Source organism: Rhinatrema bivittatum, chromosome 1 (genome assembly GCF_901001135.1).
Source record: "Rhinatrema bivittatum chromosome 1, aRhiBiv1.1, whole genome shotgun sequence".
Taxonomy (NCBI): Eukaryota; Metazoa; Chordata; class Amphibia; order Gymnophiona; family Rhinatrematidae; genus Rhinatrema; species Rhinatrema bivittatum.
Genome location: NC_042615.1, coordinates 609,959,065 through 609,984,502, shown reverse-complemented (window position 1 = coordinate 609,984,502; position 25,438 = coordinate 609,959,065). Strand labels below are relative to the sequence as shown.

General features: G+C 44.3%; 1 protein-coding gene across 3 annotated transcripts in view; it reads left to right on the top strand.

Annotated features, from left to right (window-relative positions):
• The window catches only part of DMXL1 (Dmx like 1), a 692,618-nt gene that overhangs the window by 215,861 nt on the left and 451,319 nt on the right, over positions 1-25,438 (top strand). For all 3 annotated transcript variants that reach the window (XM_029570948.1, XM_029570967.1, XM_029570958.1), the window contains exons 8-9: positions 4,402-4,591; positions 24,936-25,101. In XM_029570948.1, coding sequence (XP_029426808.1) covers positions 4,402-4,591; positions 24,936-25,101 — 356 coding nt within the window. The remainder of the gene's footprint in view (positions 1-4,401; positions 4,592-24,935; positions 25,102-25,438) is intronic.

The following is a 25,438-nucleotide window of genomic DNA, read 5'->3' as shown; positions in this document are numbered from 1 at the left end:
AGCGTAGATGTAGAATTTGAGGCCGAGGTCTGAGAGAAGATGACAAAGCGGAAGGAGGTAGATGTTAAAGAGGGTGGAGGAGAGAGAGGAGTCTTGGGGTACTCCTTGTGCGAGAGAGAAATGAGGACTCTGAGCTGCTTAGTTTCACGGAGAAGCGTCTGTTGGCTAGGTAGGATTTGAACCAGAGGAGGGCGGTTTTGGAGATACCGATGTTTGAGAGACTGGAGATGAGGAGATTGTGGCTTATCGTATCAAAGGCAGCTGAGATGTCTAAGAAAGCTATGAGAAAGTTGTGTCCCTGGTCAAGGCCGATGAGTAGGGAGCCTGTAAGGGAAAGCAGGAGGGCTTCAGTACTCTGGTTCTTACGGAAGCCAAACTGGGAGGAGTGGAGGATGCAGTTGTCTTCTAGGTATTCCATTAGTTGGGCGTTTACTACTTTCTCCATGATTTTGGCGATGAATGGTAGATTAGATATAGGACGGTAGTTGGAGGGGTCTTTGGGGTCTAATGAAGGCTTCTTGATGAGGGGTTTGACTACTGCGTGTTTTAGTGTGTCAGGAACTGTGCCGGAGGATAAGGAGCAGTTTATGATATCTGCTAAGGGTTGTGCAATGATGTCGGGAATGTTGAGGAGTGCTTTGGTGGGGATGGTATCAGAGGGGTGTGAAGCAGGCTTACTTCTTTTGAGGATGGACACTATTTCCTTAGGTGAGGTAGGGTCCAAAGTGTGTAGCGCGTACTTGGGGGGGAGGGGGTGGTCGATGGTCTTGCATGTACTGGGCTTACAGGTACTGGGCAGGTGGGTCAAGGGGTTAGGGGTGGGTGCGGGAGGGAACCTGAGGAGTAGGTTAGCAATTTTGTTTTGGAAAAAATGGCCTAGCTCTTCACACTTTGCGCTTGTGTCAATTTCGGAAATGGGTGTGGTGGTAGGATTAGTGAGGGTTGCAACATAGTTGAAGAGGGCCTTAGGGTTGAATGTGTATTGGTGTATTTTGGTGGCATAGTAGTCACGCTTGGTTTTTTGGATAGCGATGCGGTATGAGTGAAGGTGAGATTTGTAGGCGGAGGAGTTAGGAGATGTGGGGTCTTTACGCCATATTCTTTCTTTGAGTCTAAGGTCGTGTTTCATTCAGCGTAGCTCAGCGTTATACCAGGGCTTCTTGCTTGTGGGGGTAGAGTGATTGCGGGTGATGAGGGGGCAAAGGTTGTCTGCTATATCTCGGGTAAGGTTATCCCAGGAGTTGAGAGCAGAATCGGGTGAAGAGAGATCAAGCTTGACAAGGGATTCGGTGAGTGCTGTAGAGAGTTCCCCAGATGAGCATGGTTTACGAAATGAGAAGGGGTTTTGTGGAAGTTTGCCGGTGGGATTAACGCTACAGGTGAGGTTTATATCAATGAGGGAGTGGTCAGACCACGGAACTGGAGTGCATGAGGCTGTAAGTTAAGTAGCTTAGCCAGTTAGAACTTCTCTGGCTAAGTTACAATGTATGTTCAGCAGCATACATGCTGAATATAGGTGTATATCTGAGCGCTTAGTCATATATGATTAACTGGCTAAGTTTAGACTTGCTCTGACACATCTAGCTTAGCTGTACAACGTATGCAGCTAAGTTTGAATAGCTGCAGTTAGCCTCATAAATTGTATAGCTAACTTGCTCTACCCTGATCTGCCCACTTTATACTTACTTCTTATGTGGCAATCTTTTTAGCCGTATAAGCAACTTGTACAGCTAAGCAGCAGCCGCTGAACTTGGGTGCATATTCACTGGTCACTGCTTAGCTGCATAATACCTGCTTATCCGGCTAAATATTGTTGAACATGCTTTGAATATCAGGCCCATAATATCCATTTCAGAATCAGCAGACCTCTGCATGGGGCAAATGGAGGATGTTAGGTAATTTTGTCTCAACAGTTCATCATGCCCTTGGCACATCTTCATATGAGATTGGCCCAATGGACCCTAAAGTCTCAGTGGAATTGAGCCATTCAAGGAGTAAGGGAATGAATTTGCATCACGGGACAGATCAGCCAATGATGGCTTACCCATGCCAGTCTGGCCTGTGGTTTACCTGTTCAAATTTGTCTAGACTAAATTGTTTTGATAAGAGGTGCTTCTCTACTGTGGACTGCACCATCTCTCATGAGATGACATTGAGAGCACCATATATTTTCAGGAAAAGACAACATTGAAAGAGAATCATTGTTTGCTAATTGGAGTGGAGCGAAGCACCTAGGCTTAAAATGTATTCAAAGGCCTGGACTTACTATAACCAAACGTACCACTTCTAACTGAATAGTAGTTAACTCCTCCTGTTATGCCCAAGCACATCTAACACTAGATGATCATGTCAAAACTCTTAATGTCAGAGCTATGGCTGCATTCATTGCTCAACTAATACTGATTTTTATTAAGGAGAATTGTAAAACTGAGATGTGGACTCTTTTGTCACATTTACTTCCCATTATTGTTTAGTCACTGACTCATCATATGGCATTAAGTTTCTTAAATCTGTTCATGGTTTCTTTGAAGGGTAGAATGAAATATATTCCCCCCGCCAAGGCTTACTTTTAGTGAGTTCTAAAACAAATTGTAATGGGGTTGGTGGTTTAATTTTCCCCTATTCTGACTCACTTGTGTGGCCGAATTTTCCTAAGAACATAAGAAATTGCCATACTAGGTCAGACCAAGGATCCATCAAGCACATCATCTTCTTTCCAACAGTGGCCAATCCAGGCTACAAGTACCTGGCTAGTACCCAAAATCTAAGTATATCCCATGCTACTGATGCTAGTATTAGCAGTGGTTATGTTCTAAGTCAACTTGATTAATAGCAGTTAATGGACTTCTCCTCCAAGAACTTATCCAAACCTTTTTTAAACCTAGCTACACTAACTGCACTAACCACATCTCCTGGCAACAAATTCCAGAGTTTGTGCGTTGAGTGAAATAATTTTCTCCGATTAGTTTTAAGTGCTACATGCTAACTTCATGGAGTGCCCCCTAGTCCTTCTATTATCTGAAAGAGTAAATAACATTCACATTTACTCATTCTAGACCTCTCATGATTTTAAACACCTGTCATATCCCCCTCAGCCGTCTCTTCTCCAAGCTGAGCAGCCGTAACCTCTTTAGTCTTTCCTCATAGGGGAGCTGTTCTATCCCCTTTATCATTTTGGTTGCCCTTCTCTGTAACTTCTCCATCACAAGTGTGTATATATATATATATATATATATATCTATATCCTACTTGTTGATGGTGAATATGGTTGCTTATATATAATGGGTGTTCTTTAGACAGCCAGATAATTGGGCATAGATTCCTTCCTGCTAACTCTTTTTGGAGTTGTCTCAAGGTTTTAGATAGGACTGTGGTATCTCTGCATGTGGCAGTAAGGTGGGATGTTCGTGCAGGTCAAGTAAAGCTGCCTAGGATTTTCTACAGCTATGGAAGAAATGCTCCTCATTGGTGCCATTGGATGATGCTACCCACTTGTTTGGATGATTTATTCTGATATCTATGGAGAACATTTAATACAGGGGAGCAACTTAATTGTTGCACATCAGTCTTGAACACCTTACAATTAGTAATGTGTAACTGCTCAGTGGCAATATTTAAACATTTGTATCTAACTTGAAAGAACATTTAAAAATTTGTTCAGTAACCTTTTTAACAAAAACTGAAACATTTAAAAAAAAGTTTATTGTGATAGTATTGTGATGATTTTTTAAAGTAAAGCCAGCTATAGGAAATAATTACCATGTTTGCTTAACCCTCTGTGCAGACAAGTTCAGTACTTTTTTTTTCTTCACCTTTGTCATAAAAGTTTACATTTTCATATGTATAAATTTCAAAAGTTGATTTATGTACTTAAGTATTTGGGTCCACACCAGCTTTCTATCAAGAGAACAGTTGTCTCCTTTGTTTAGACATTTCTCAAGAGCAGTGTTTTTATGTATGTTAAGTGGTACAATTTAAGGAGAATGACATAGAAGTTGCATACACAATAATAAAATTCATTCAAACATGCAATTTTTGATCACTCTATATCTTAAGTTAGTCATGTCATATATGAGTGTTAGAATGTTTGCATTAGTTTGCCTGAACTGTACTGCTATAATACTCAGTCTCTTCCTGTCTTACCAGCAATACAGCATAGAGGGAAGAAACTGTTTATAGGTGGTCAGCTTCCGCATGAAAATGGCCAGCAGGTAGAGCGTGAGGGTATATTTGGAATGAGCTAAAAAAGGCGATGGGGGGTCAAGAAGAGAGAGAGAACCTTGAGGAAATGATCTTAAATTATACTATAATTATATTATAATTCAGGAAATAAGTTCTCATGGTTCAGTTTGAGCCTTTCTCATACACTTGGAGTTGTTAACTTTATTTTCTCATCCATAGAGGTTCTGTATCTAATGTGTTGCTGACCTGTTGCAAAGACAATGTTTGTCGTCTCTGGGCAGAGACATTGTTACCCAATGATAGCTTGTTGTATGGAGGTGGTTACAGCCAATGGACTGAACCGGATGGCCTAAATAATAACTTTAAGCGAAATTCCTCCAGTAAAGAACGGGTACAGAGTGCTTTGGAGGTGAGTGCTGCCTTGGAAATTTGTTTTCATATGCTTACAAAGCTTTGCTGCTTATTGTGCATGCATTTAATATGGAAAAACTAATGGTTTTCTTAAAATGTTACCTGTTGCTTCAAATATTTTATAAGCGTTAAATATCCAATTTCTTTCACATACACTGGTTTGGTTTTATCATGTTGCATTAAACAATATGTATGGTAGTAATTGATTCCAAGTCAGTGTATTAACTAAATTAAAATTCTTGAAACAAGTTTCATGGTCTTAACAGGTCTATATCTAAATGCAATCCGCCCAGTGCAGATCATACAAAATTCGGCAGCAAGACTTCTAACTAGCACTCCCATTCATGAACATATTTCTCCTGTCCTCGAAACACTACACTGGCTCCCAGTCTCATACCGTATATTATACAAGCTTGCCATTTATTTATTTAAAAATACTTTTATTCTGCTACATCCATCAAATGTTTGGCATGGATTACAAAGTAACAATCATAAAATAGATAAAAACAGATACACAATCAATGTAAAACATAATTAGACAAATACTAAAATTTATAACAATTAAGAAAGAACAACAAAACGCCATGATCATACACTCCAGTATTTACAATTTACACTAAAAATCCACACCGCTCTAGGCCCCTCAGGTCGGCAAGCTTAAAGCTATTAGATGTCCTGTCTCCAAAGTTCACCCACCTTGATAAAACTAGAAAACATGCCACCTTTTCTGCAAGTCTCCTCATATGGAACAGCCTACCTAAAGAAGTAAGAAGCCTCAGAGAGAATATTCTTTAAAAACGCGCTAAAAACTTTCCTCTTTAAACAAGCATTCCCAAACCAAAGTAATAAGGTGGTATCCCCTACATATCTCTCCTCAGGTAGCTTGATGTAGTTGTTTTTGGCCCCAGTATTGGTTCCTCTGACAGGATAGAATTACCCCCTTTTTCTAATATGTTGTCTTCTTCTGTACAGGGTTACCCTATATTGAAGAATTATGTAATATACTTTTTCTTGTCCACCTGATTTATGTATTTTCATATTGTACCCTACCCTGAACGTAGAAAGGGTGGATAATAAATGCTTTAAAATAAATAATTCAGCAAAGCTTTCAATATTTATTTATTTATTTGCGTTTTTTCTATACCGGCATTCATGGTTAGAAACCACATCATGCCGGTTTACATGTAACAAGGGGTGACAAACAGAGAACGGAAACATAAACAAGTGCAAGGAGATCAAAAGTTACATTACAACAAGGGTCTTAAACTTGGAGGAGAGATAAGAATAAGAGAGCCGAACTGTAAGGATTACATTATTTACATTATATACATTATACTGTGAAGTCTCCTTGTATAATTTACTATCTCTTGTAAAATTGCTATCATTTAGTTCGGATCTGGGAAGGCTTGTTTAAATAGCCAAGTTTTAAGTCTTTTTCTAAATGTTGGAAGGCAGGGTTCCTGTCTCAGTTCTGGTGGGATGGAGTTCCACAAAGTAGGTCCTGCTGTGGAGAATGCCCTGTCTCTGAGAGTCTTATGGTGAAAGGTTTTGGCAGGAGGAGCCTGTAGTGAATCTCTGTAGGACTCTCTGATTGGTCTGTCGGAGGTATGTTTTTTAAATGGGATTTGGAGGTTAAGTGGAGCGAGTTGATGGAAAGCTTTGTAGATGGTGGTAATGGACTTATATAAGATTCTATAGTGAACTGGTAGCCAATGTAAGTCTTTGAGAATCGGGGATATGTGGTCTCTTCTTCTTGTGTTTGTCAAAATTCTGGCCACCGTGTTCTGAACCATCTGGAGGGGTTTAGTGTGGGAAGACGGTAGACCTAATAGAATGGAATTACAATAATCTAGCTTAGAGAAGATTATTGATTGCAGGATTGTTCTGTAGTCGTGGAAGTGGAAAAGTGGTTTAATTCTTTTTAAGACGTGCAGTTTATGAAAGCAGTCCTTAGTGGTTTGATTAATAAAAGATTTTAGATTTAGCCGATTATCAATGATTGCTCCTAGGTCTCTTACTTGTGCTGTTTGAAAGCCGCTTGGTGGATTTGAGGCGAGGTTACTGTTTTCGGGGGAAATTATGAGGAGTTCGGTTTTTGAAGAATTTAGGATTAGATTTAGACTGGAGAGGAGGTTGTCAATTTTTTGAAGGCAGTTTTCCCAGATTTTAATAGTATTTGTGAGGGATTCTTTGATGGGGATGACAATCTGGACGTCATCTGCATATAGAAAGTATTTGAGGTTCAGATTGGTTAAGAGTTGACATAGGGGGAGGAGGTAAATGTTAAAGAGCGTGGGGGAAAGAGAGGAGCCCTGTGGGACTCCTAGTGTGGAAGGATAAAACTGTGATTCTTTGTTATGTATTTTGACTTTGTATCCTCTGTTTCCCAAGAATGAACCAGGCAAGTGCCATGCCTGTTGTTCCGATGTTTGCTAGTTGATTTAGGAGAAGGGAGTGATTTACAGTATCAAAGGCGGCCGATAGGTCGAGGAGTATCAGCAGGTAGGCATGACCTTTATCAAGGCCCATGATTAGGTAATCTGTCAGGGAAATGAGAAGTGATTCTGTACTTAAGGATTTTCGGAAGCCATATTGAGTGGGGAATAATATATTGTTGTCTTCAAGGTATTCTGATAATCTGGTGTTGACTAATTTTTCCATTACCTTAGCTATAAAAGGGAGGTTGGAGATTGGGCGAAAGTTGGAGGGATCTTTGGGATTTAAATTAGGTTTTTTTAATAGAGGTTTGATAGAAGCAATTTTCAGGTCGTCTGGATAGATTCCTTGGGCTAAGGAACAATTGATAATGTCAGTCAAGGTTTTGGAGATGGTATCTGGAATTAGCAGCAGTAGTTTGGAAGGGATATGGTCAAATGGGTGAGATGAGGGTTTCATTCTCTTCAATACTGATTTGATCTCTGATGTTGCAATGGGTTCGAAGGCTTGTATAGAAATATTTTTGCAGTGATGGAGGTATGTGCTGAGTGGAGATAGGGTATTCGGTTTCAGCTGTGATTGTAGGTTAGAAATTTTGTTACTGAAGAAGATGGCCAACTCCTCTGCTTTTTCGTGCGCTTGGTTGAGTGGAATGTCTGGAGGGTTGACTTGAGTTAAGTTCGAGACGTAAGTAAAAAGGGCTTTTGAATCAGATGAGGTGATGGATCTTGTGAGCGTAGTAGTCCTTTTTTGTTTTTAATGTAGTGCTCTTGTATATGTGAAGGGCGAGTTTGTAAGCTGAGAGGGAGGACGGTGATGGTGCTTTACGCCATTTACTTTTTTTTTGTCGGAGGGAATGTTTGAGTTTTTGAAGTTCTTCGTTAAACCAGGGTTGTTTTTTGGGTGCATTTTGTTTCGTTTTTTTTGTTGCCAGTGGGCAGAGTTTATTTGCTGCCGATACTGTGATGTTGGACCAGGAGTGGAGAGCTGAGTTGGGAGTAGCGATGTCTATATGAGGGAGTTCTAGGACAAGGTGTTCGTGAAGTTCATCGGATGAACAAAGATTTCTGTAAGTAAATTGAGGTTGAGGATCGAGTTTGTTGCTTGATTGTGCCAGCGAAAATGTGGTGGAGATTAATGCGTGGTCTGACCATGGGACTGATTTGCATATGGGTGGTGCTGAGTGTGAGATGCCTGAGTTTACAAAAATGAGATCCAGAGTGTGTCCTGCTCTGTGGGTGGGATTGTTGATTATCTGCTTGAATCCCATGGCGATCATGGCATTTAGGAAAGTTTCACAGTTTGTAGAGGGAGAGGGGTTGTCAACATGTAAGTTAAAATCTCCCAATATAATGGCTGGAGACTCAAGGTTTAGGTTGGTCGCTATTAATTCTAGAATGGGAGAGGCGTCAGAATCCAGAAGTCCCGGCGGGGCGTAAACTAGGATGATTTGCAGAAGGTCTGATTTGAAAAAGCCGGCTTCAATTTTTGTAGGAGAGTATATTGGGAATTGTGTAAGTCTCAGCTCTTTTTTGGCTGCGAGAAGAATACCCCCACCCCTTTTTTTCTGTCTGGGGATAGAGAAGAAATCATGGGTTTCAGTTGGAAGTTGGTTTATGAGTGCGGTGTCCGTATTTTTAAGCCATGTTTCCGTTATTGCGCAGAGGTCTGGATTTGTGTCCAGTAAAAGGTCATTGAGTATTAGTGTTTTTTTAGTAAGAGATTGGGCGTTGAATAAAATCAGAGAGAAAAGAGCTAGGCCTAGCGTCTGTGTAAGGGGGGAAATCATGATGGGAATGAGTGATTTATAGGTAGGTGGACGTGAAATCACTGAAGGATTTCTTATGAAAATGGACCTTTGATGGAGAATTGGAATTAGGAGACCAATAGACATTGAAGCTTATAGTCACTGGAAAAGCTGGTTATTAGCGAGATTGATTCGTGATTTCGGTGAAGAGGATTGATGAGGTTGAAGAACAACCGATGGTGTGGAAGGATGAGCGCTGGATGATTGCTGGTATGGAGGGATGAGCGCTGGATGATTGCTGGAGTGGAGGGAATGAGCGCTGGATGATTGCTGGAGTGGAGGGAATGAGCGCTGGATGATTGCTGGAGTGGAGGGAATGAGCGCTGGATAATTGCTGGAGTGGAGGGATGAGCGCTGGATGATTGCTGGAGTGGAGGGATGAGCGCTGGATGATTGCTGGAGTTGGAGGGATGAGCGCTGGATGATTGCTGGAGTTGGAGGGATGAGCGCTGGATGATTGCTGGAGTTGGAGGGATGAGCGCTGGATGATTGCTGGAGTTGGAGGGATGAGCGCTGGATGATTGCTGGAGTTGGAGGGATGAGCGCTGGATGATTGCTGGAGTTGGAGGGATGAGCGCTGGATGATTGCTGGAGTTGGAGGGATGAGCGCTGGATGATTGCTGGAGTTGGAGGGATGAGCGCTGGATGATTGCTGGAGTGGAGGGATGAGCGCTGGATGATTGCTGGAGTGGAGGGATGAGCGCTGGATGATTGCTGGAGTGGAGGGATGAGCGCTGGATGATTGCTGGAGTGGAGGGATGAGCGCTGGATGATTGCTGGAGTGGAGGGATGAGCGCTGGATGATTACTGGAGTTGGAGGGATGAGCGCTGGATGATTGCTGGAGTTGGAGGGATGAGCGCTGGATGATTGCTGGAGTTGGAGGGATGAGCGCTGGATGATTGCTGGAGTTGGAGGGATGAGCGCTGGATGATTGCTGGAGTGGAGGGATGAGCGCTGGATGATTGCTGGAGTGGAGGGATGAGCGCTGGATGATTGCTGGAGTGGAGGGATGAGCGCTGGATGATTGCTGGAGTGGAGGGATGAGCGCTGGATGATTGGAGTGGAGGGATGAGCGCTGGATGATTGGAGTGGAGGGATGAGCGCTGGATGATTGGAGTGGAGGGATGAGCGCTGGATGATTGGAGTGGAGGGATGAGCGCTGGATGATTGGAGTGGAGGGATGAGCGCTGGATGATTGGAGTGGAGGGATGAGCGCTGGATGATTGGAGTGGAGGGATGAGCGCTGGATGATTGGAGTGGAGGGATGAGCGCTGGATGATTGCTGGAGTGGAGGGATGAGCGCTGGATGATTGCTGGTGTGGAGGGATGAGCGCTGGAAGCTTGCTTGACTAGTACAGGTGTGATTGGATTTGGATAGTGTGGCAGGGCCGAGTAGTGATGGTAGGAGTTACTATTAGAGTCTCACCATAGCCTCACCAGAGGCTCACAAAGGGGCGCACTAAGGGGCAAGCCCCTTAGGTCGCGCGACGCTGGGGAGTTCTTAAAATTTAAAGTCCCCGATGGCTCCTTCTGATAGGCCGGGTGCCTGTCGGGGGCGCGGCAACACTCACCGCGTGAGATTCTGGGTCGCTTCCTTTAGATTTTTTTAGTAGTTTCCTTTTTTCTTTTAAAATTGGATTTCTGCTCCGCCTTCTCTGCACGGCTCGCTAAAACGAAAGCGGGCGGGCTCCTGCCCCGACTGGGCCTCGGGAGCCCCGGCAGAGGCGAAGAGGCGTGGAGGCTGCTACCGGGAGCAGAGCTGAGAGGGAAAGGTCCCACATAGGTCCCACCTATGTGGTCCCACATAGGTCCTATATGGTTCCACATAGGCTTGTGAATAAAATTAGAAGCTTAAAATTATGTGGTCACAATTATGACCACATAAAATTATGTGGTCACAAGCCTATGTGGGACCACCTATATGGTCCCACATAGGCTTGTGAATAAAATTAGAAGCTTGGGAATTGGTTCCAAGGTGGTGGAGTGGATTACAAACTGGTTGACTGACAGGAGATAGCATGTAATGGTAAATGGAATACTCTGAAGAGAGAACCATGTTCAGTGGAGTGCCGTAGGGGCTGGTTTAGGGACTGGGTCTGTTCAATATCTTTAAGCGACATTGCAGAAGGGATAGAAGGTAGTTTATCTATTTGCGGATGATACTAAGATCTGCAACAGAGTGGACATGCCTGAAGGCGTAGAGTGAAGTGATTTAAGAAAACTTGAAAAGTGGTCAAAGACTTGGCAGCTGGGATTCAATGCCAAGAAGTGCAGAATCATGCATCTGGGGTGTGGTAATCCAAAAGAGCTGTATATGATGGGGGTGTCAAAGACTAATGTGCATGGACTGGGAGAGGGACCTTGGAGTGATGTCTGGCAGTCTGAAAAGAGTGAAGCAATGTGACAAGATTATAGTTAAAGCCAGAAGAATGCTGGGCTACATAGAGGAATAATCAATAAGAAAAAAAGAGATAATGCCCTTGTATAGGTCCTCGGTGAGACCGTACTTGGAGTACTGTTTAGTTCTGGAGCCCGTATCTCAAAAAAGATAGAAAGGTCAGAGATGGTCCAGAGAATGGTGACCAAAATGTTGAGAGGTCTATATCGGAAGGCTTTTGAGATGAGGCTGAAGGATCTGAATATATATTATATATATATGTGTGTGTGTGTGTATATATACACCTAGAAGAGAGTTAGGTACAAGGGAGATATGATGCAGACCTTCAGATTCCTGAAAGGTTTTAATGATGCCTGTTCCTCAAACGTAGAACTGTCACAATATTAAACTTCCCAGGGGATGACTTAGAGCCAGCATCAGGAAATTTCTTCACAGAGATGATGGTGGATGCCTGAAATACCTTCTGGAAGATGTGGTGAAGAGAAAATCAGTAAACAAATTAAAAAATTCATGGAATAAACACTGTGGATTCCTAAAGTCTAGAGTTGGAAATTAAAAAAAAAAAAAAAAAAAGGGTGCATGGAGGGTAGCCAGCATAGAACAGTAGCAGCTACTGCCCTTATCAGAATGCCTGGGAAATACTAAACTTAACCAATTAGCTTAAATGAATTTGATGCAACTGTTGCATTGCTCTCTGCTTCGATGGTGGGGGAAGGGAATTGGATTCAGGCAACAGCCATTGCTGGGCCCTGACTTTTACGGTCCAGGATATTGGTATGCAGACATTAGGAAGAAAGCGCAGGACTGCTTCTACGTAAAGGATGTTCCAGCAGTAGCATCGTATAAATTAGCAGGAAGGCTGCTCACCTTGTAAAAATGTTGCTAGTAGTAATTTTATGGGTTTTACTGTTGCTCGGTTTTGATTAATATTACTACCCTTAACATAAGTCTTCTTTTTTCCGCGGAGCAGTTAGCCTCGCGGTTCCTAGGAGTCCTGTGGAGAATTCTCCACAACTTTAAACTTTAAAAAAGTTTAGAAAAACTTCAGCCGCAAGGGTCTCCCCTTAGTACACCATCGCAGTAAGTTTTTCATCTTCTCTCGCGGTTCCGTTCCGTTTTTTGACCGAGTATTTGTCCCTGGTCATTGGTAGTCGACGGCTGTCCGGCCTAGAATGGCTTCGGGATTCAAAAAGTGCCCTAAGTGCACTAGAAACATGTCGATTACCGACCCCCCATCAAGACTGCGTTCTCTGCCTCTGTGAGAACCACGATGTTAGGGTTTGCCCCTTGTGTGCCACCATTACATCGAAGGGACGTCGTCTCCGGCTGGAGAAGATGGAACAACTGTTCAAAATACAGCTCTTACCGGCACCATCATCCTCAACGCAATAGTCTCCGGCTGGGTCGATTCGTAAGGTGGTGTTGAAGAAACGAGTCCCAGGTGAGTCGGGAGATGCTCCTCTTTCCTCCCCCTCTCCATCATCAAAGGCATCGACATCAGGTAGCGAAAAAGCCCGGGAAAAAGAAAAGCATCGGCATCGTAGGCCGCATACGGCGACCACCGACCCGATTCCCGGGATGCCATCGACAGAAATCGAATTGATGACTAAGAAACCCCGGCTCGACGTTCAGGCTTCGGAGCCATCGATACCAGGGCGATCCCCGCCGATTCCAGCGCAGGGAACCGTACCTTCTCAGGGCTCTGAGGAGGTACCGGCATCGCCACTACCGCCTCCCCCCATGGGTGCTCTGTTCTCACCATCCATGCGGGCGGAACTTGATGTTTACATACATCAAGCGGTACGGGACGCATTCCTCGAAGCGATACCGAGGCCTCAACCTTCTACACCAGCGATGCCATCGACACCGATTCCGGTACCAACTGGAATCTCGCCCTCGATACCGATGAAACTGCCCGTTCCGGCACCGGAATCCTCGATGCCAATTCCGGCCATTCCAGCACCAGGGCCATCGATGCCGATTCCGGCCATTCCAACACCAGGGCCGTTGATGCCGTCTGGCGATTCCGGTGCCAACACCGATGAAACCATCGATGCCGATTCCAGAAGTCTCCATTTTCCAGCCTCTCATGGACAAATTGGACACCTTAATCCAGGTTTTTTCACATACACCTCAGGATGTGGATCAAGATATACTTCCAGAACCCACTACCTGGTCCTTCTGGCATTCTCCCACCTCGGAGGCCACAATCTCCAGCAATTCCTGAGATTCCATTCAGACCTATCAGGTCACCCAGTAGACACTGGAACTGAGTCTGACGCAGATGTCTCTTCAGATGAAGATATGTTGTCCCAACCTTCACCTCCAGAGGATAGGAGAAAATCACCTCCGGAAGATCTTTCTTTCTCCAGTTTCATCAAAGAAATGTCAGAAACCATACCTTTTTCACTTCTCTCGGAACTTGATACCAGACAGAAGACATTAGAGGTGCTACAGTTCGTAGATCCACCTAAGGAAATACTGGCCTTACCCCAGTACATGAAGTCCTCCAAGAGCTCATGTACAGGTTGTGGGAGCACCCTGGATCAGTAGCATCGGTTAACAAACGGGCAGATGCTACATATCTCGTCCAACCCATACCTGGCTTTCAAAAATCTCAACTACCACACCAGTCGGTGGTAGTTGAGTCAGCCCAGAAGAAAGCTAAAAGGCTTAAGACACACGCTTCCACACCACCAGGGAAAGACAGTCTGTTCCTGGACAGTTTAGGAAGAAAGATCTTTCAGGGTGCAATGTTGGTCTCAAGGATAAATTCTTATCAGCCGGTTTGATCACAATCGCAGGGTCATCTGCCAAAGATCTAATGGCTTGCCATTCACATTTGGAAAGATTAAAGAACACATAGTCATTTGAACAAGAAAGGTGTTTTACATCAGTACGCACAAGTTTTTCAAATGCTGCCAATAGGGGATCAGGAGCCACATAGGGCACCCACCTTGATTTAGAATATACCACCGACTGATCCATTGTCTGCGGACAATCTGCAAAATAGGATTTTAATTTAAGGGTTCGAAAAAAACGATACAGATGAACCTGAACATTAAAATCATCATGCTTGACAGTTGGTACAAAAGAGAGACCTTTAATCAAAAGATCCCGCTCAGGATTCGATAACACTCTAGAGGATAAATTAAATATTACATCATCAGGTTGAATTGTCACTGCCATGGGTCTTGTTGACGTCTGGTAGCTCGTGTGATTCTTTGTTGGGCCGGCTGAATGGGTGCAGCACGGCCGCGACCCCGTAAATTTCGGGAGGGTTGTTGCTGGACCCCCCTTAAAAAAGGTTGTGCTGATGAACGTTCCAATAGTGAAGAGAATGCAGTATCTGATGAAGGAGCAGCTCGTTCCCTTTGTGCTGTAATAATCTTTTCGCCTGATGAATCGTCCGAAGAGGACTGAGCGAATGTTACCTTCCTTGCGGGGCGATTTGTAGCCATCCATTGATAGACGTAACCCTTGCAGTAATCGTACTCGTCTCGTTGAAATTTCCTGAATTTGGTTGCTTTAAATCCGCTCTAAATTTCCCTAAGTTCTCTTTAAATTCAGTATGCTGAAGGTCAAACTGTTCAACCGAGGAGTTTGTTTTAATATTCTCAATATGTGTTGTTAATTCTTCCTGTAAAGATTGAGTAAGAGGTTTGGTCGTCTCAATAATCAGTATCATTAAATCAAACGAACACTTGTTCAATATCTGGTTCCAACGTTGTACAAAATCCTTATTCTCTGCATGCAGGCGAGGTGCCTTCTGGACCCGTAAACCCCTAGGAATCCGGTGTGCCCGACAGTACTCAATCAGCGTTGAAGCGTGAAGCTCCGCTCTTGTCAAACGCTTTTGAAGGTTGACATCCACTCACGATATGGACGTGCAACTGTCCGGTATTGAGTCCGAAAAGAATGGAACTGCGGTCAATACCGCCTGTAAAGCCTCGTCTGTGTAACTAAACGTATCTTCGTCGGCCAAGGTACCCGTAGACATAGCCCCTTATTCAGGAGAAATCCAAACACCACACGGGCTGGATCTGCACTTTCAATATAAGTCCAAGAACACAACAAGTGCAGAAGTCTTGTCAGATCCAAAATTTATTAGAATTCTAACACGGTTCATATGGCAGCTCCACTGTAAATTTTTTGTGTATAATTCCAAGCACAAGTAGGGGTCCCCCGACACGGACCCCGTGTTTCGCCCACTGGCTGCGTCGGGAGGGACAACACCATGAAATAACAAATCTAAAAATAAAATGAAATTAAACTTTTAACATGGATCCTATAAAACATATAGGGTACAGACCGAAAATGGTATATCATGATCATATACAAAATTCCACATACCTTCAATAGTTTTGACAACAGGTTAACAGGGAGTGCAAGGCCAGCCCGGCGATTTGGTATTTGAATCCAGGAGAGTGGCAGCTGTCCCCCACAGCTTTCCAGATGATTGTCGATCATTGGGGGATTCCGGCCATGGATTTACTGGCGGACAAGTCCAATGCTCAAGTACCCAGATACTTCAGCCGCAGGCGCGACCCGTTCTTGTACGGCATCGATGCCCTGGTCCAGCCATGGCCCCCAGGGACTCTACTGTACGCCTTTCCTCCGTGGCCTCTGCTAGGCGTTGTCATCCGCAAAATTCAGAGACACCGGGGCCTAGTTCTTCTCGTGGCGCCGGACTGGCCACGAAGACCCTGGTACGCGTACATGAGAAGGCTACTGGCAGGGGAGCCCCTTCCCCCCTCTCCGGGACCTTCTACATCAAGGTCCCATTCTTCACGGGGTTCCGGCTCAATTCTCTCTTACGGTATAGCCCTTGAGAGGGCTCGATTGAAGAAGGGTTACTCGGAGCCCGTGATTGATACCCTCCTCCGGGCTCGCAAGTTTTCCACATCCCTCACATACATCCGGATCTGGAGAGTATTTGAAGCATGGTGTGACACTCATGGCACCAATCCACATGCAACCACAATCCCTATTGTGTTGGATTTCCTGCAGGATGGGCTTCAGAAGGGTCTGTCCCTCAGCTCCATCAAGGTTCAGGTGGCTGCGTTGTCTTGCTATGGTCCCAGGAGGGATGGCAAGACCATCGCCAGGCACCAGGATGTTTCTCGCTTCCTGCAAGGAGTCAAGCATATTCGTCCGCCACTGAAGTGGCCTGTGCCTTTGTGGAACCTCAACCTCGTTTTGGATTTCCTCGCTGGATCCACCTTCCGACCCCTTCGGGGCCTGTCTCTTCGTTCTCTCACCTTGAAGATGCTATTCTTGCTGGCGGTGTGTTCAGCACGCCGCATCTCAGAGTTACAGGCATTGTCCTGCCGTGATCCCTTTCTTAGGATCACTCCAGAGGCTCTCCACCTTCGCACGGTTCCCTCCTTTCTGCCTAAGGTGGTTTCACAGTTTCATCTTAATCAAACCATATCCTTGCCTACCACGGCGGGTTTGCAGAAATCTGAAGAAGGTCGTTTATTACGCCATCTCGACATTGGCAGAGTGCTGCCCAGGTATCTGGAACTTACACAAGACCTACGAAAGACAGACCATCTGTTCGTCCTGTACAGCGGGAAGAAGCAAGGTGAAGCGGCCTCGCGGCCCACCATCGCCCGCTGGATTAAGGAAGTCGTTCGAGCCGCCTACGTGGAGGCTGCGAAGGCTCCGCCTCTACAGGTCAAGGCTCATTCTACCATGGCCCAAGCGGCATCTTGGGCTGAATCACGGATGCTGTCTCCGGCAGACATCTGTAAAGCAACGACGTGGTCCTCCCTTCATACCTTTTCCAGGTTCTACCGTCTGGACGTCCAGGCCAGGGAGGACTCAGCTTTTGCGAGGGTGGTTTTGCATGGTCCTCAGGCAGCCTCCCGCCCAGGTGGGAGGTAAAGCTTTTGTACATCCCATTCGTACTGAGTCCATCTGGCTACACGCCAGGAAATGTTTAGATTACTTACCTGGTAATCTTCTTTTCCTTAGTGTAGACAGATGGACTCAGCATCCCGCCCCGCTGCCTGTGTGCATGAGTTTCACCGGTTCCAGGTAAGCCATGCTTTTGTTTACATGAGAGCGTGCACTTTACCAGGTGTCAACGCTTTCCGGTTGGGAATGCTGGCGGTCTCCAGCCACTGTCAATCGGTCAGGGGAATCCTGTTTTCTCTTTTCACTTTTCACTGAGCGTCAGTACACACATCCATAACAGCATTTACAAGGAAGATTACTGAGTCGCTGCGCTTCCTGTGGGGCTATATACGCCCCCGTACTGACGTCAGATCAGTCTCCAACTGCTAGCATGCGGATACTATCCCATTCGTACTGAGTCCATCTGTCTACACTAAGGAAAAGAAGATTACCAGGTAAGTAATCTAAACATTGGTTATCCTCCTTCCACCATGTCTCTGAGATGCCAATTAAGTCTGTCATCATTCACTGCTATACATTCTAATTCTCCCATCTTACTTCTTAGACTTCTGGCATTAGCATACAAACATTTCAAAGTTTGGTTTTTGTTTGTATTTTCATTCTGCTTTTTAATTGATAGGGATAAGTTAGAATTTTTTAGCTCAGGTGAGTTTTTAGTTACAGGCACTGTACTACTTTTCTTATTATTGGAACCTCACTGTCGAGATGCCCTAATTCTAATGCATCAGTATCCTTTGAAGATACCTCTCTCCGAACCATGTGCTGCTGAGCGACTGTCTGCGTTCCCCATTGTTCTAGTTTAAAAGCTGCTCTATCTCCTTTTTAAAGGTTAGTGCCAGCAGTCTTGTTCCACCCTGGTTAAGGTGGAGCCCATCCCTTCGGAAGAGACTCCCCCTTCCTCAAAAGGTTCCCCAGTTCCTAACAAAACTGAATCCCTCTTCCTTGCACCATGGTCTCATCCACGCATTGAGATTCCGGAGCTCTGCCTGCCTCTGGTGACCTGCGTGTGGAACAGGGAGCATTTCAGAGAATGCTACCCTGGAGGTTCTGGATTTAAGCTTTCTACCTAAGAGTCTAAATTTGGCTTCCAGAACCTCCCTCCCACATTTTCCTATGTCATTGGTGCCCACATGTACCACGACAGCCAGCTCCTCCCCAGTACTGTCTAAAATCCTATCTAGGTGACGCGTGAGGTCCTCCACCTTTGCACCAGGTAGGCATGTTACCAGGCCATCCTCACGCCCACCAGCCACCCAGCTATCTACATTCCTAATAATCGAATCACCAACTATGACTGCCGACCTAACCCTTCCCTCCTGGGCAGTAGGCCTTGGGGAGATATCCTCAGTGCGAAAGGACAATGCATCACCTGGAGAGCAGGTCCTTGCTACAGGATCCTTTCCTGCTGCACCCGGTTGATGCACTCCATTCATGAGACCTTATTCCTCCAAGGCAGCACCAGGGCTGCCAGTCTGAAGTTGGGACTTGGCTACTATGTCCCTGAAGGTCTCATCTATATACCTCTCTGTCTGCCTCAGCTCCTCCAGGTCTGCCACTCTAGCCTCCAGAGATTGGACTCGTTCTCTGAGAGCCAGGAGCTCTTTGCATCACATGCACATGTACAACTTTTCACAGGTGGGTAAAAAAAATCATACATGTGACACTCTATGCAAAAGACTGGGAAGCCCCCCTCTTTCTGCTGGACTGCTGCCTTCATCTCAATTTTGATCAGTTCCTAGTTAAGTTTTAGGTTGCTATGGGAGTAGGAATGTGTCTGTCATTTAAATGTATTAGTGAATTCACTATATGTCTGGTAGTGGCCTGCCAGGGTCTGATCAAACTCTGGTTTTTTTGGGGGTTTTTTTCTAGTGAAAGTGGCACCTGCTTATAAATTAAAGGATGAGCTAGGGGTCGGTGGGCGAAGGGTGGGAGGGTTGGGAAATACAAACAGTCTAACTTCAGTTAGTCAGCCAGAGTGACTCATTGCTCTCTTGATTAACAAATGTTGGTACCTATTCAAATCAAATCACACTACCTCAACCCCTTTCCAAGGTGAGTAATTGAGCTGAAATTTCCAACTTTTTTACTTAGGTATACACTGCTCCTAGCTTATATCTAGCTTCTGGCTACTTTTTGGGAGTTTTTTTGTGTTTGTTCTGCTTACTAGCTGCCTTACAGACTTTTAAAAATAAACACACTGGGGTAGATTTTCAAAGGGGTACGCGCGTACGATACGCGTGTACCCCCCGAAAATCTACCCCAAACTCCCTCTGCGTGCGCCAAGCCTATTTTGCATAGGCTCGGTGGCGTGCGCAAGCCCCGGGACACGCGTAAGTCCCGGGGCTTGCATGGCGGGGCGTGTCGGGGGCTGCTGTGAGTGACGCTACGTTTCGGAGGCGGGGGCGTAGTCGATGTCTCCAGACCAGCCCCCGGGTCGGGTGATGGCGCGCCAGCAGCCCGCTGGCGCGCGCAGATTTACACCTGCTTTCCGCAGGCGTAAATCTGCCAACAAAGATAGGGGGGGTTTAGATAGGGCCGGGGGGGGGGGGTGGGGGTGGGTTAGGGAGGGGAAGGTGAGGGGAGGCGGAAGGGAACAGGCAGCGCGCGCTGGGCTCGGCGCGCGCAGGTTGCACAAATGTGCACCCCCTTGCGTGTGCCGACCCCGGATTTTATAAGATACGCGTGGCTATGCGCATATCTTATAAAATCCAGCGTACTTTTTGTTCGCGCCTGGTGCACGAACAAAAGTACGCCCGTGCGTACATTTATAAAATCTACCCCACTACCTATTGCTTACTAGCTGCCTTATTGACTATTTAAAAATACAAACAGTCTAACTTGTTTATTCACTGCCTTACTGAGCACAAACACACTAAATAATATTTCCAAATAGTTAACTTTGCCCCAATACTTGTATTCATGTCCCTTCTCCCCCACCTGTACTCCGGTACCATGGTCTGATCATGCCCTTATTGAGACCCGCCTACCCTTGACACATCTAACTCCTGCAACCCCCCTCACACTAACACCTCCGTCTCATACCACAAAGCCTGTTCAACAGAGGAGCTCTCCACAGCCCTTTCCGACTCCCTGAACAACCTTGACCTTTCCTCCCCTGACACTGCCCTCACTTCCTGGGTCAGAACCACCCAAGACATAGCTGACAAAATCTGTCTCCTCATCACTCGCCAACAACGCACCCCTCAATCCAACAATAAACCCTGGTACACCCCAGAATTACACATCCTGAAACACGACCTTAGACTCAAAGAAAGAGCATGGCGTAAAGACCCCACCCCCCAGCGCTCCACCTCCTATAAATCCCTTCTACACACATACCGCCAAGCCATACAAAACACCAAACGTGTGATTACTACTCCTCCAAAATCCACCAATACACCTTCAACCCCAAAGCTCTCTTCTCCTACGTAGCAACCCTCACCAACCCCCTTTCCCCCAATGCCATTGAAGAAGACACCAGCACGAAATGCGAAGAACTTGCTCTTTTCTTCCACAATAAAATTGCCAACATACTCCTCCGATTTCCCCCCAAACCCCCCACCCCCCTACAACCCACCATATTCCCTCCCCACTCAACTCCATAGAACTCACTACACCCAAGGAAATAGAGGCTATCATTAAAAAATCCAAGCCCGCATCTCATCCTTCTGACACTATACCCACTAAAAATCTCATTTCCATGCCCAATTCCATTGCATCACCCCTAGCAGACCTAATCAACTGCTCCCTTTCCACAGGTTCCATCCCTGACGCTCTTAAACATGCGATAGTCAAACCCCTGCTCAAGAAACCCTCCCTAGACCCCAAAGACCCAACCAACTACCGTCCCATCTCCAATCTCCCTTTCATCTCAAATATCATGGAGAAGGTAGTCAATACACAGCTCATGACATTCCTTGAGGACTACAGCTTACTCCACACAGCACAGTTTGGTTTTCGCAAAGATTTGAGTACCGAAACCCTCCTACTATCCCTTACAGACTTTCTCCTCACCGGGCTCGACAAAGGTCATAACTTCCTTATTGCCTTCCTTGACATATCCGCCGCCTTCGACACTATAAGCCACGACCTCCTCATTGCTCGTCTTACCGACATTGGCATTACTGGTACTGCACTTCTTTGGTTCAAATCCTATCTAACTAACAGATGCTTCTCTGTTAAACTTGGCTCCTCTGAATCCTCACGCTTCACCCTCTCACATGGTGTACCCCAGGGCTCCTCCCTTTCCTCTACACTATTTAACATATACCTCCTTCCCCTCTGTCATCTTCTAACGGATCTTGGACTCAAATTCTATATCTACGCAGATGACGTCCAAATCATCATTCCCATCCACGACTCTCTTGCTATCACTCTTAATTTTTGGGAAAAATGCCTCTCCACCATCAACACCCTACTCACCTCAATGCAACTTGCCTTCAACTCTGCCAAAACTGAGCTACTTCTCATACACAACCACCAAACCTTTAAGCTGGCCACACCTACTGACCCTCTGAGCACGTCCCTCCTCTCGCAACCCTCAGTACGGAATTTAGGGGTCCTAATCGATCCACATCTGAACCTCAAAAACCACATCTCCTCTGTAATTAAGGGAGGTTTTTACAAGCTCATGGTCCTAAAAAAGCTCATGCCACTTCTCCACACCCATGACCTCAAAACTTTTATTCATGCCACATTAACATCCAAGCTAGATTACTGTAATTCCCTTTATCTTGGCCTTCCATCCTCCACCATCAGACCCCTCCAGATACTGCAAAATGCCACAGCAAGGATCATTAGTAACACACGCAAATCTGATCATATCACCCCTATCCTTAAAAGCCTACACTGGCTCCCCATCTCCCACCGCATCTTGTTCAAAACCTTCACCATTTTACACAAAGCTGTCTACAGCCACAACTCCTCTTGGCTTAATGAACCCCTCCAACCCACACAATCCTCCCGCCCTACCAGAACAATTCATAAATGTACCCTGCTAGTTCCCCCTCTTAAAGCCCGCCTCTCAGCCACAAGAAATCGCGCCTTCTCAATTGCCGGCCCCACGCTCTGGAATGATCTACCGCCCAATCTTCGCATGGAACCCTGCCCTTTCAAATTTAGAAAACAGCTAAAAACGTGACTCTTTCATCAAACCTTCCCTGATTAACATCCTCGCCACCCCGGCTCTTTTCTTTACCCCCCTTTAATCTTCATAACCCTTGCATATTCTTTAATTGCCATCTCAACCCACCGTTCTGTACTCTTATTCCTCTTGTATATCTTGTACCCTTGCTCCTTTTTAACCTTATTCTTGTGTATCCTGTATATCTGTACCCTCGCTCCTTATTTAACCTTATTCTTTTTGAACCTTTATCCTTCTCTGCCTGTGCACCCCCTGTATAATTTGTACCCTTGCACCATATATATTACTTAACCATATATAGCTTGTACACTTGAACCTTTTTAACCTGTATATTTTGTACCGTTGCACCTTATTTAACCATATATAGCTTGTACACTTGAATCATATTTAACCATGTGTTACCGTTCCTATCGTTTCACTCCTTCTCTAATTTGTTGGGGTCCCCCTCCGACCCACAGTTTCTCTTAGTTCTCCACCTCCCCTCCCCCTGTTATTTGTACTTTCCACCTTTCGTTACCATGTAAACCGATATGATGTGTACTTTAATGTCGATATAGAAAAACTGTTAAATAAATAAATAAAATAAATGAGAGAGACCTGCATACACACTGCCTCAGTTGTATGCAAATCTATTTCATGCATATTCATTAGGGGTATCCTGAAAACCCGACTGGTTTGCAGCCCTCTAGGACCGGACTTGCCCACCCCTGGTCTAGACCTCTGATTCCCATGGGTATTATGAGATGGTATAAACAAATCTCGATTTACCCACTGTGCATGTTTATAAGCCTTTTTCAAGATATGCAAAGGATATCCTCTTTGTTCAAGATTCTGATCATCTCTTTAGCTTTAATTTTATAATCATGGATGTCAGAACACAACCTTCATAAACGTAAAAATTACCCTATAGGCAAATTCATCCATAAATGTTGTGGATGATGGCTATCATAACGTAATATTGTATTTCTCTCCGTGGGCTTCCGATGAATAGTAAAACCATATTCAAACTCATGGATGGAAATAAAAATCTCTAGATAAGATAACCCTAAATTGTTGGGTAGGAGATAAAAGAGAAATTGGGAGGGAGACAGTAAATGATTACAACTATAGTGCTGGTTGGACTGATACTGCCTGGGGCCCATTGTGGGTGAGAGACAGTGAATTCAATCTAAGGCACATTGACCTGAATCAATGTCTTCTCTTTTAATTTATTGGTTAAAAGATTTTTTTAAATTTTTTTTAAATTTTGTAGTTATTGCTATTAAAGTTTTGGGAGATATACTGTTCCCTCTCTGATTTTTAATTATTGATAGAGTTTTGAGAGGAGTTGCTCGGTTTTTGTGATTTTTGGATCCATTGTAGATCTGCATGACCCTGGAGGTACAGGTCATAACAATTTATGGCATATATCATGGGGTTAAATTTTGGTGTGAAGAGCATTTTAAATCTTCACCATGCTTTGATGAGTCAGATTTTACAGAAATTCAAATATACTAAAGGATGTGTTAATTGTTTAGTTTTATGTTGCTATTATGACTTCCGAAAAAATCCACTAGTTAATGTTTCTTATAAAGGCACCAAAATGAGTCCTTCAATTTCGAAGTTGCAGCTTACAATTAAAATATTTTTCTTTATTCAACTAATGTTAAAAATTATCAGATCATGTATTTTATTTATCAATTTTTCTGTTTTTTATCAATTGTTTTTATAAAGCAGAAGATTAGACCTAAGCACCGGCATATGATTCTGACAATAAGCAGAGATTTCTAGCCGAGTTGGTACAATCACCGGTCTATAATCTTACCATATATTTTTTTAATTTTTCTTAAAAAGTTTTTTGTTATGTTGAAATGTGCAACCACACAATGTTAGTTGCACTGCAACTCCAAAGTGTTTGGACTTAAACTCAAAACCTGCGCAGTCTCTGGTAGTCACGATTGAAAATAAACTGAAACAGTTTTATGCTGTGCCACCCGACTCAATACTTGAAACAAGCAACGCTTGTTGCTTATACTGGCGAATAATAAAGTTGTAGTCCCAACAAACAATTACTTATCTTAATCGACCACTTTGTTTATAGCCCAGACATATTCTTGGCTGAGGGAACCGCTTAAATTTCTTTGCGGAAGCTGCCAAATTGCCGACGTTGTCAACGTTTCGGAACCTGCATCAGGGCGGGCTTTTCTGTGGACTGTACAGTCTCAATGGTCTGGTCAATGAAAATGAAAAACAGAAAAATTGATAAATAAAATACATGATCTGATAATTTTTAACATTAGTTGAATAAAGAAAAATATTTTAATTGTAAGCTGCAACTTCGAAATTGAAATTGAAGGACTCATTTTGGTGCCTTTATAAGAAATATTAACTAGTGGATTTTTTCAGTTTTCAATTGTATACTAGTTAAATCCCTAAATTTTTTTCATTGTTTCGCTATTATGACTTCGACATAAAAAGCCTGATTAACGATTTTTTTCCATTTTGTCTCTCTTGAAAAATATTTTAAGAGATACTATGGCTCTGATGAATCAGAGCCATAGTATCTCTTAAAATAGTGACACAGCAGGTACTTTTTTAAACTTAAGGTTAGAGGATGAATAAATACATTTTTTAAATAAAACTGTTTCTCCCACAGTTAAACCTGAAGCACTTGCGTCGAAGGAGGGGGTCACTTGCACTTGTAGCGCATACTGGATACCTTCCCCATCAACAAGATCCACATGAAGTTCATAGGAACGCGCCTCTGCATGCAAATGCACTTTGTCATTTTCATATTGCTGCCAGCATCAATCCAGCCACAGGTAATAAAACTATATTAATCATATAGGAATTTGAAAACTTGGGTTTTGTGTAAATACATTCTGATAGTGTACACATTTTCCCCCATATCATCTGCCTCCCAAGCTGTTCATTACCATCCTGATCAGTTGGCTGCAGTAGACTTCATAGAATTGGGCCAATACTGACTTTTCAGCAGTCTGGAGATATTGAATTAGTTTTTCAGGGTTTTTAACTGAGTATATTGGACCAATGTTTCTCAAGCTGGTGCTGAAGTGAACCCCTAGCCAATCTGTTTTTCAGGATATCCACAATGAATATTGCATGTGTTACCTTTACTGCATGCAGATCTATCATTTA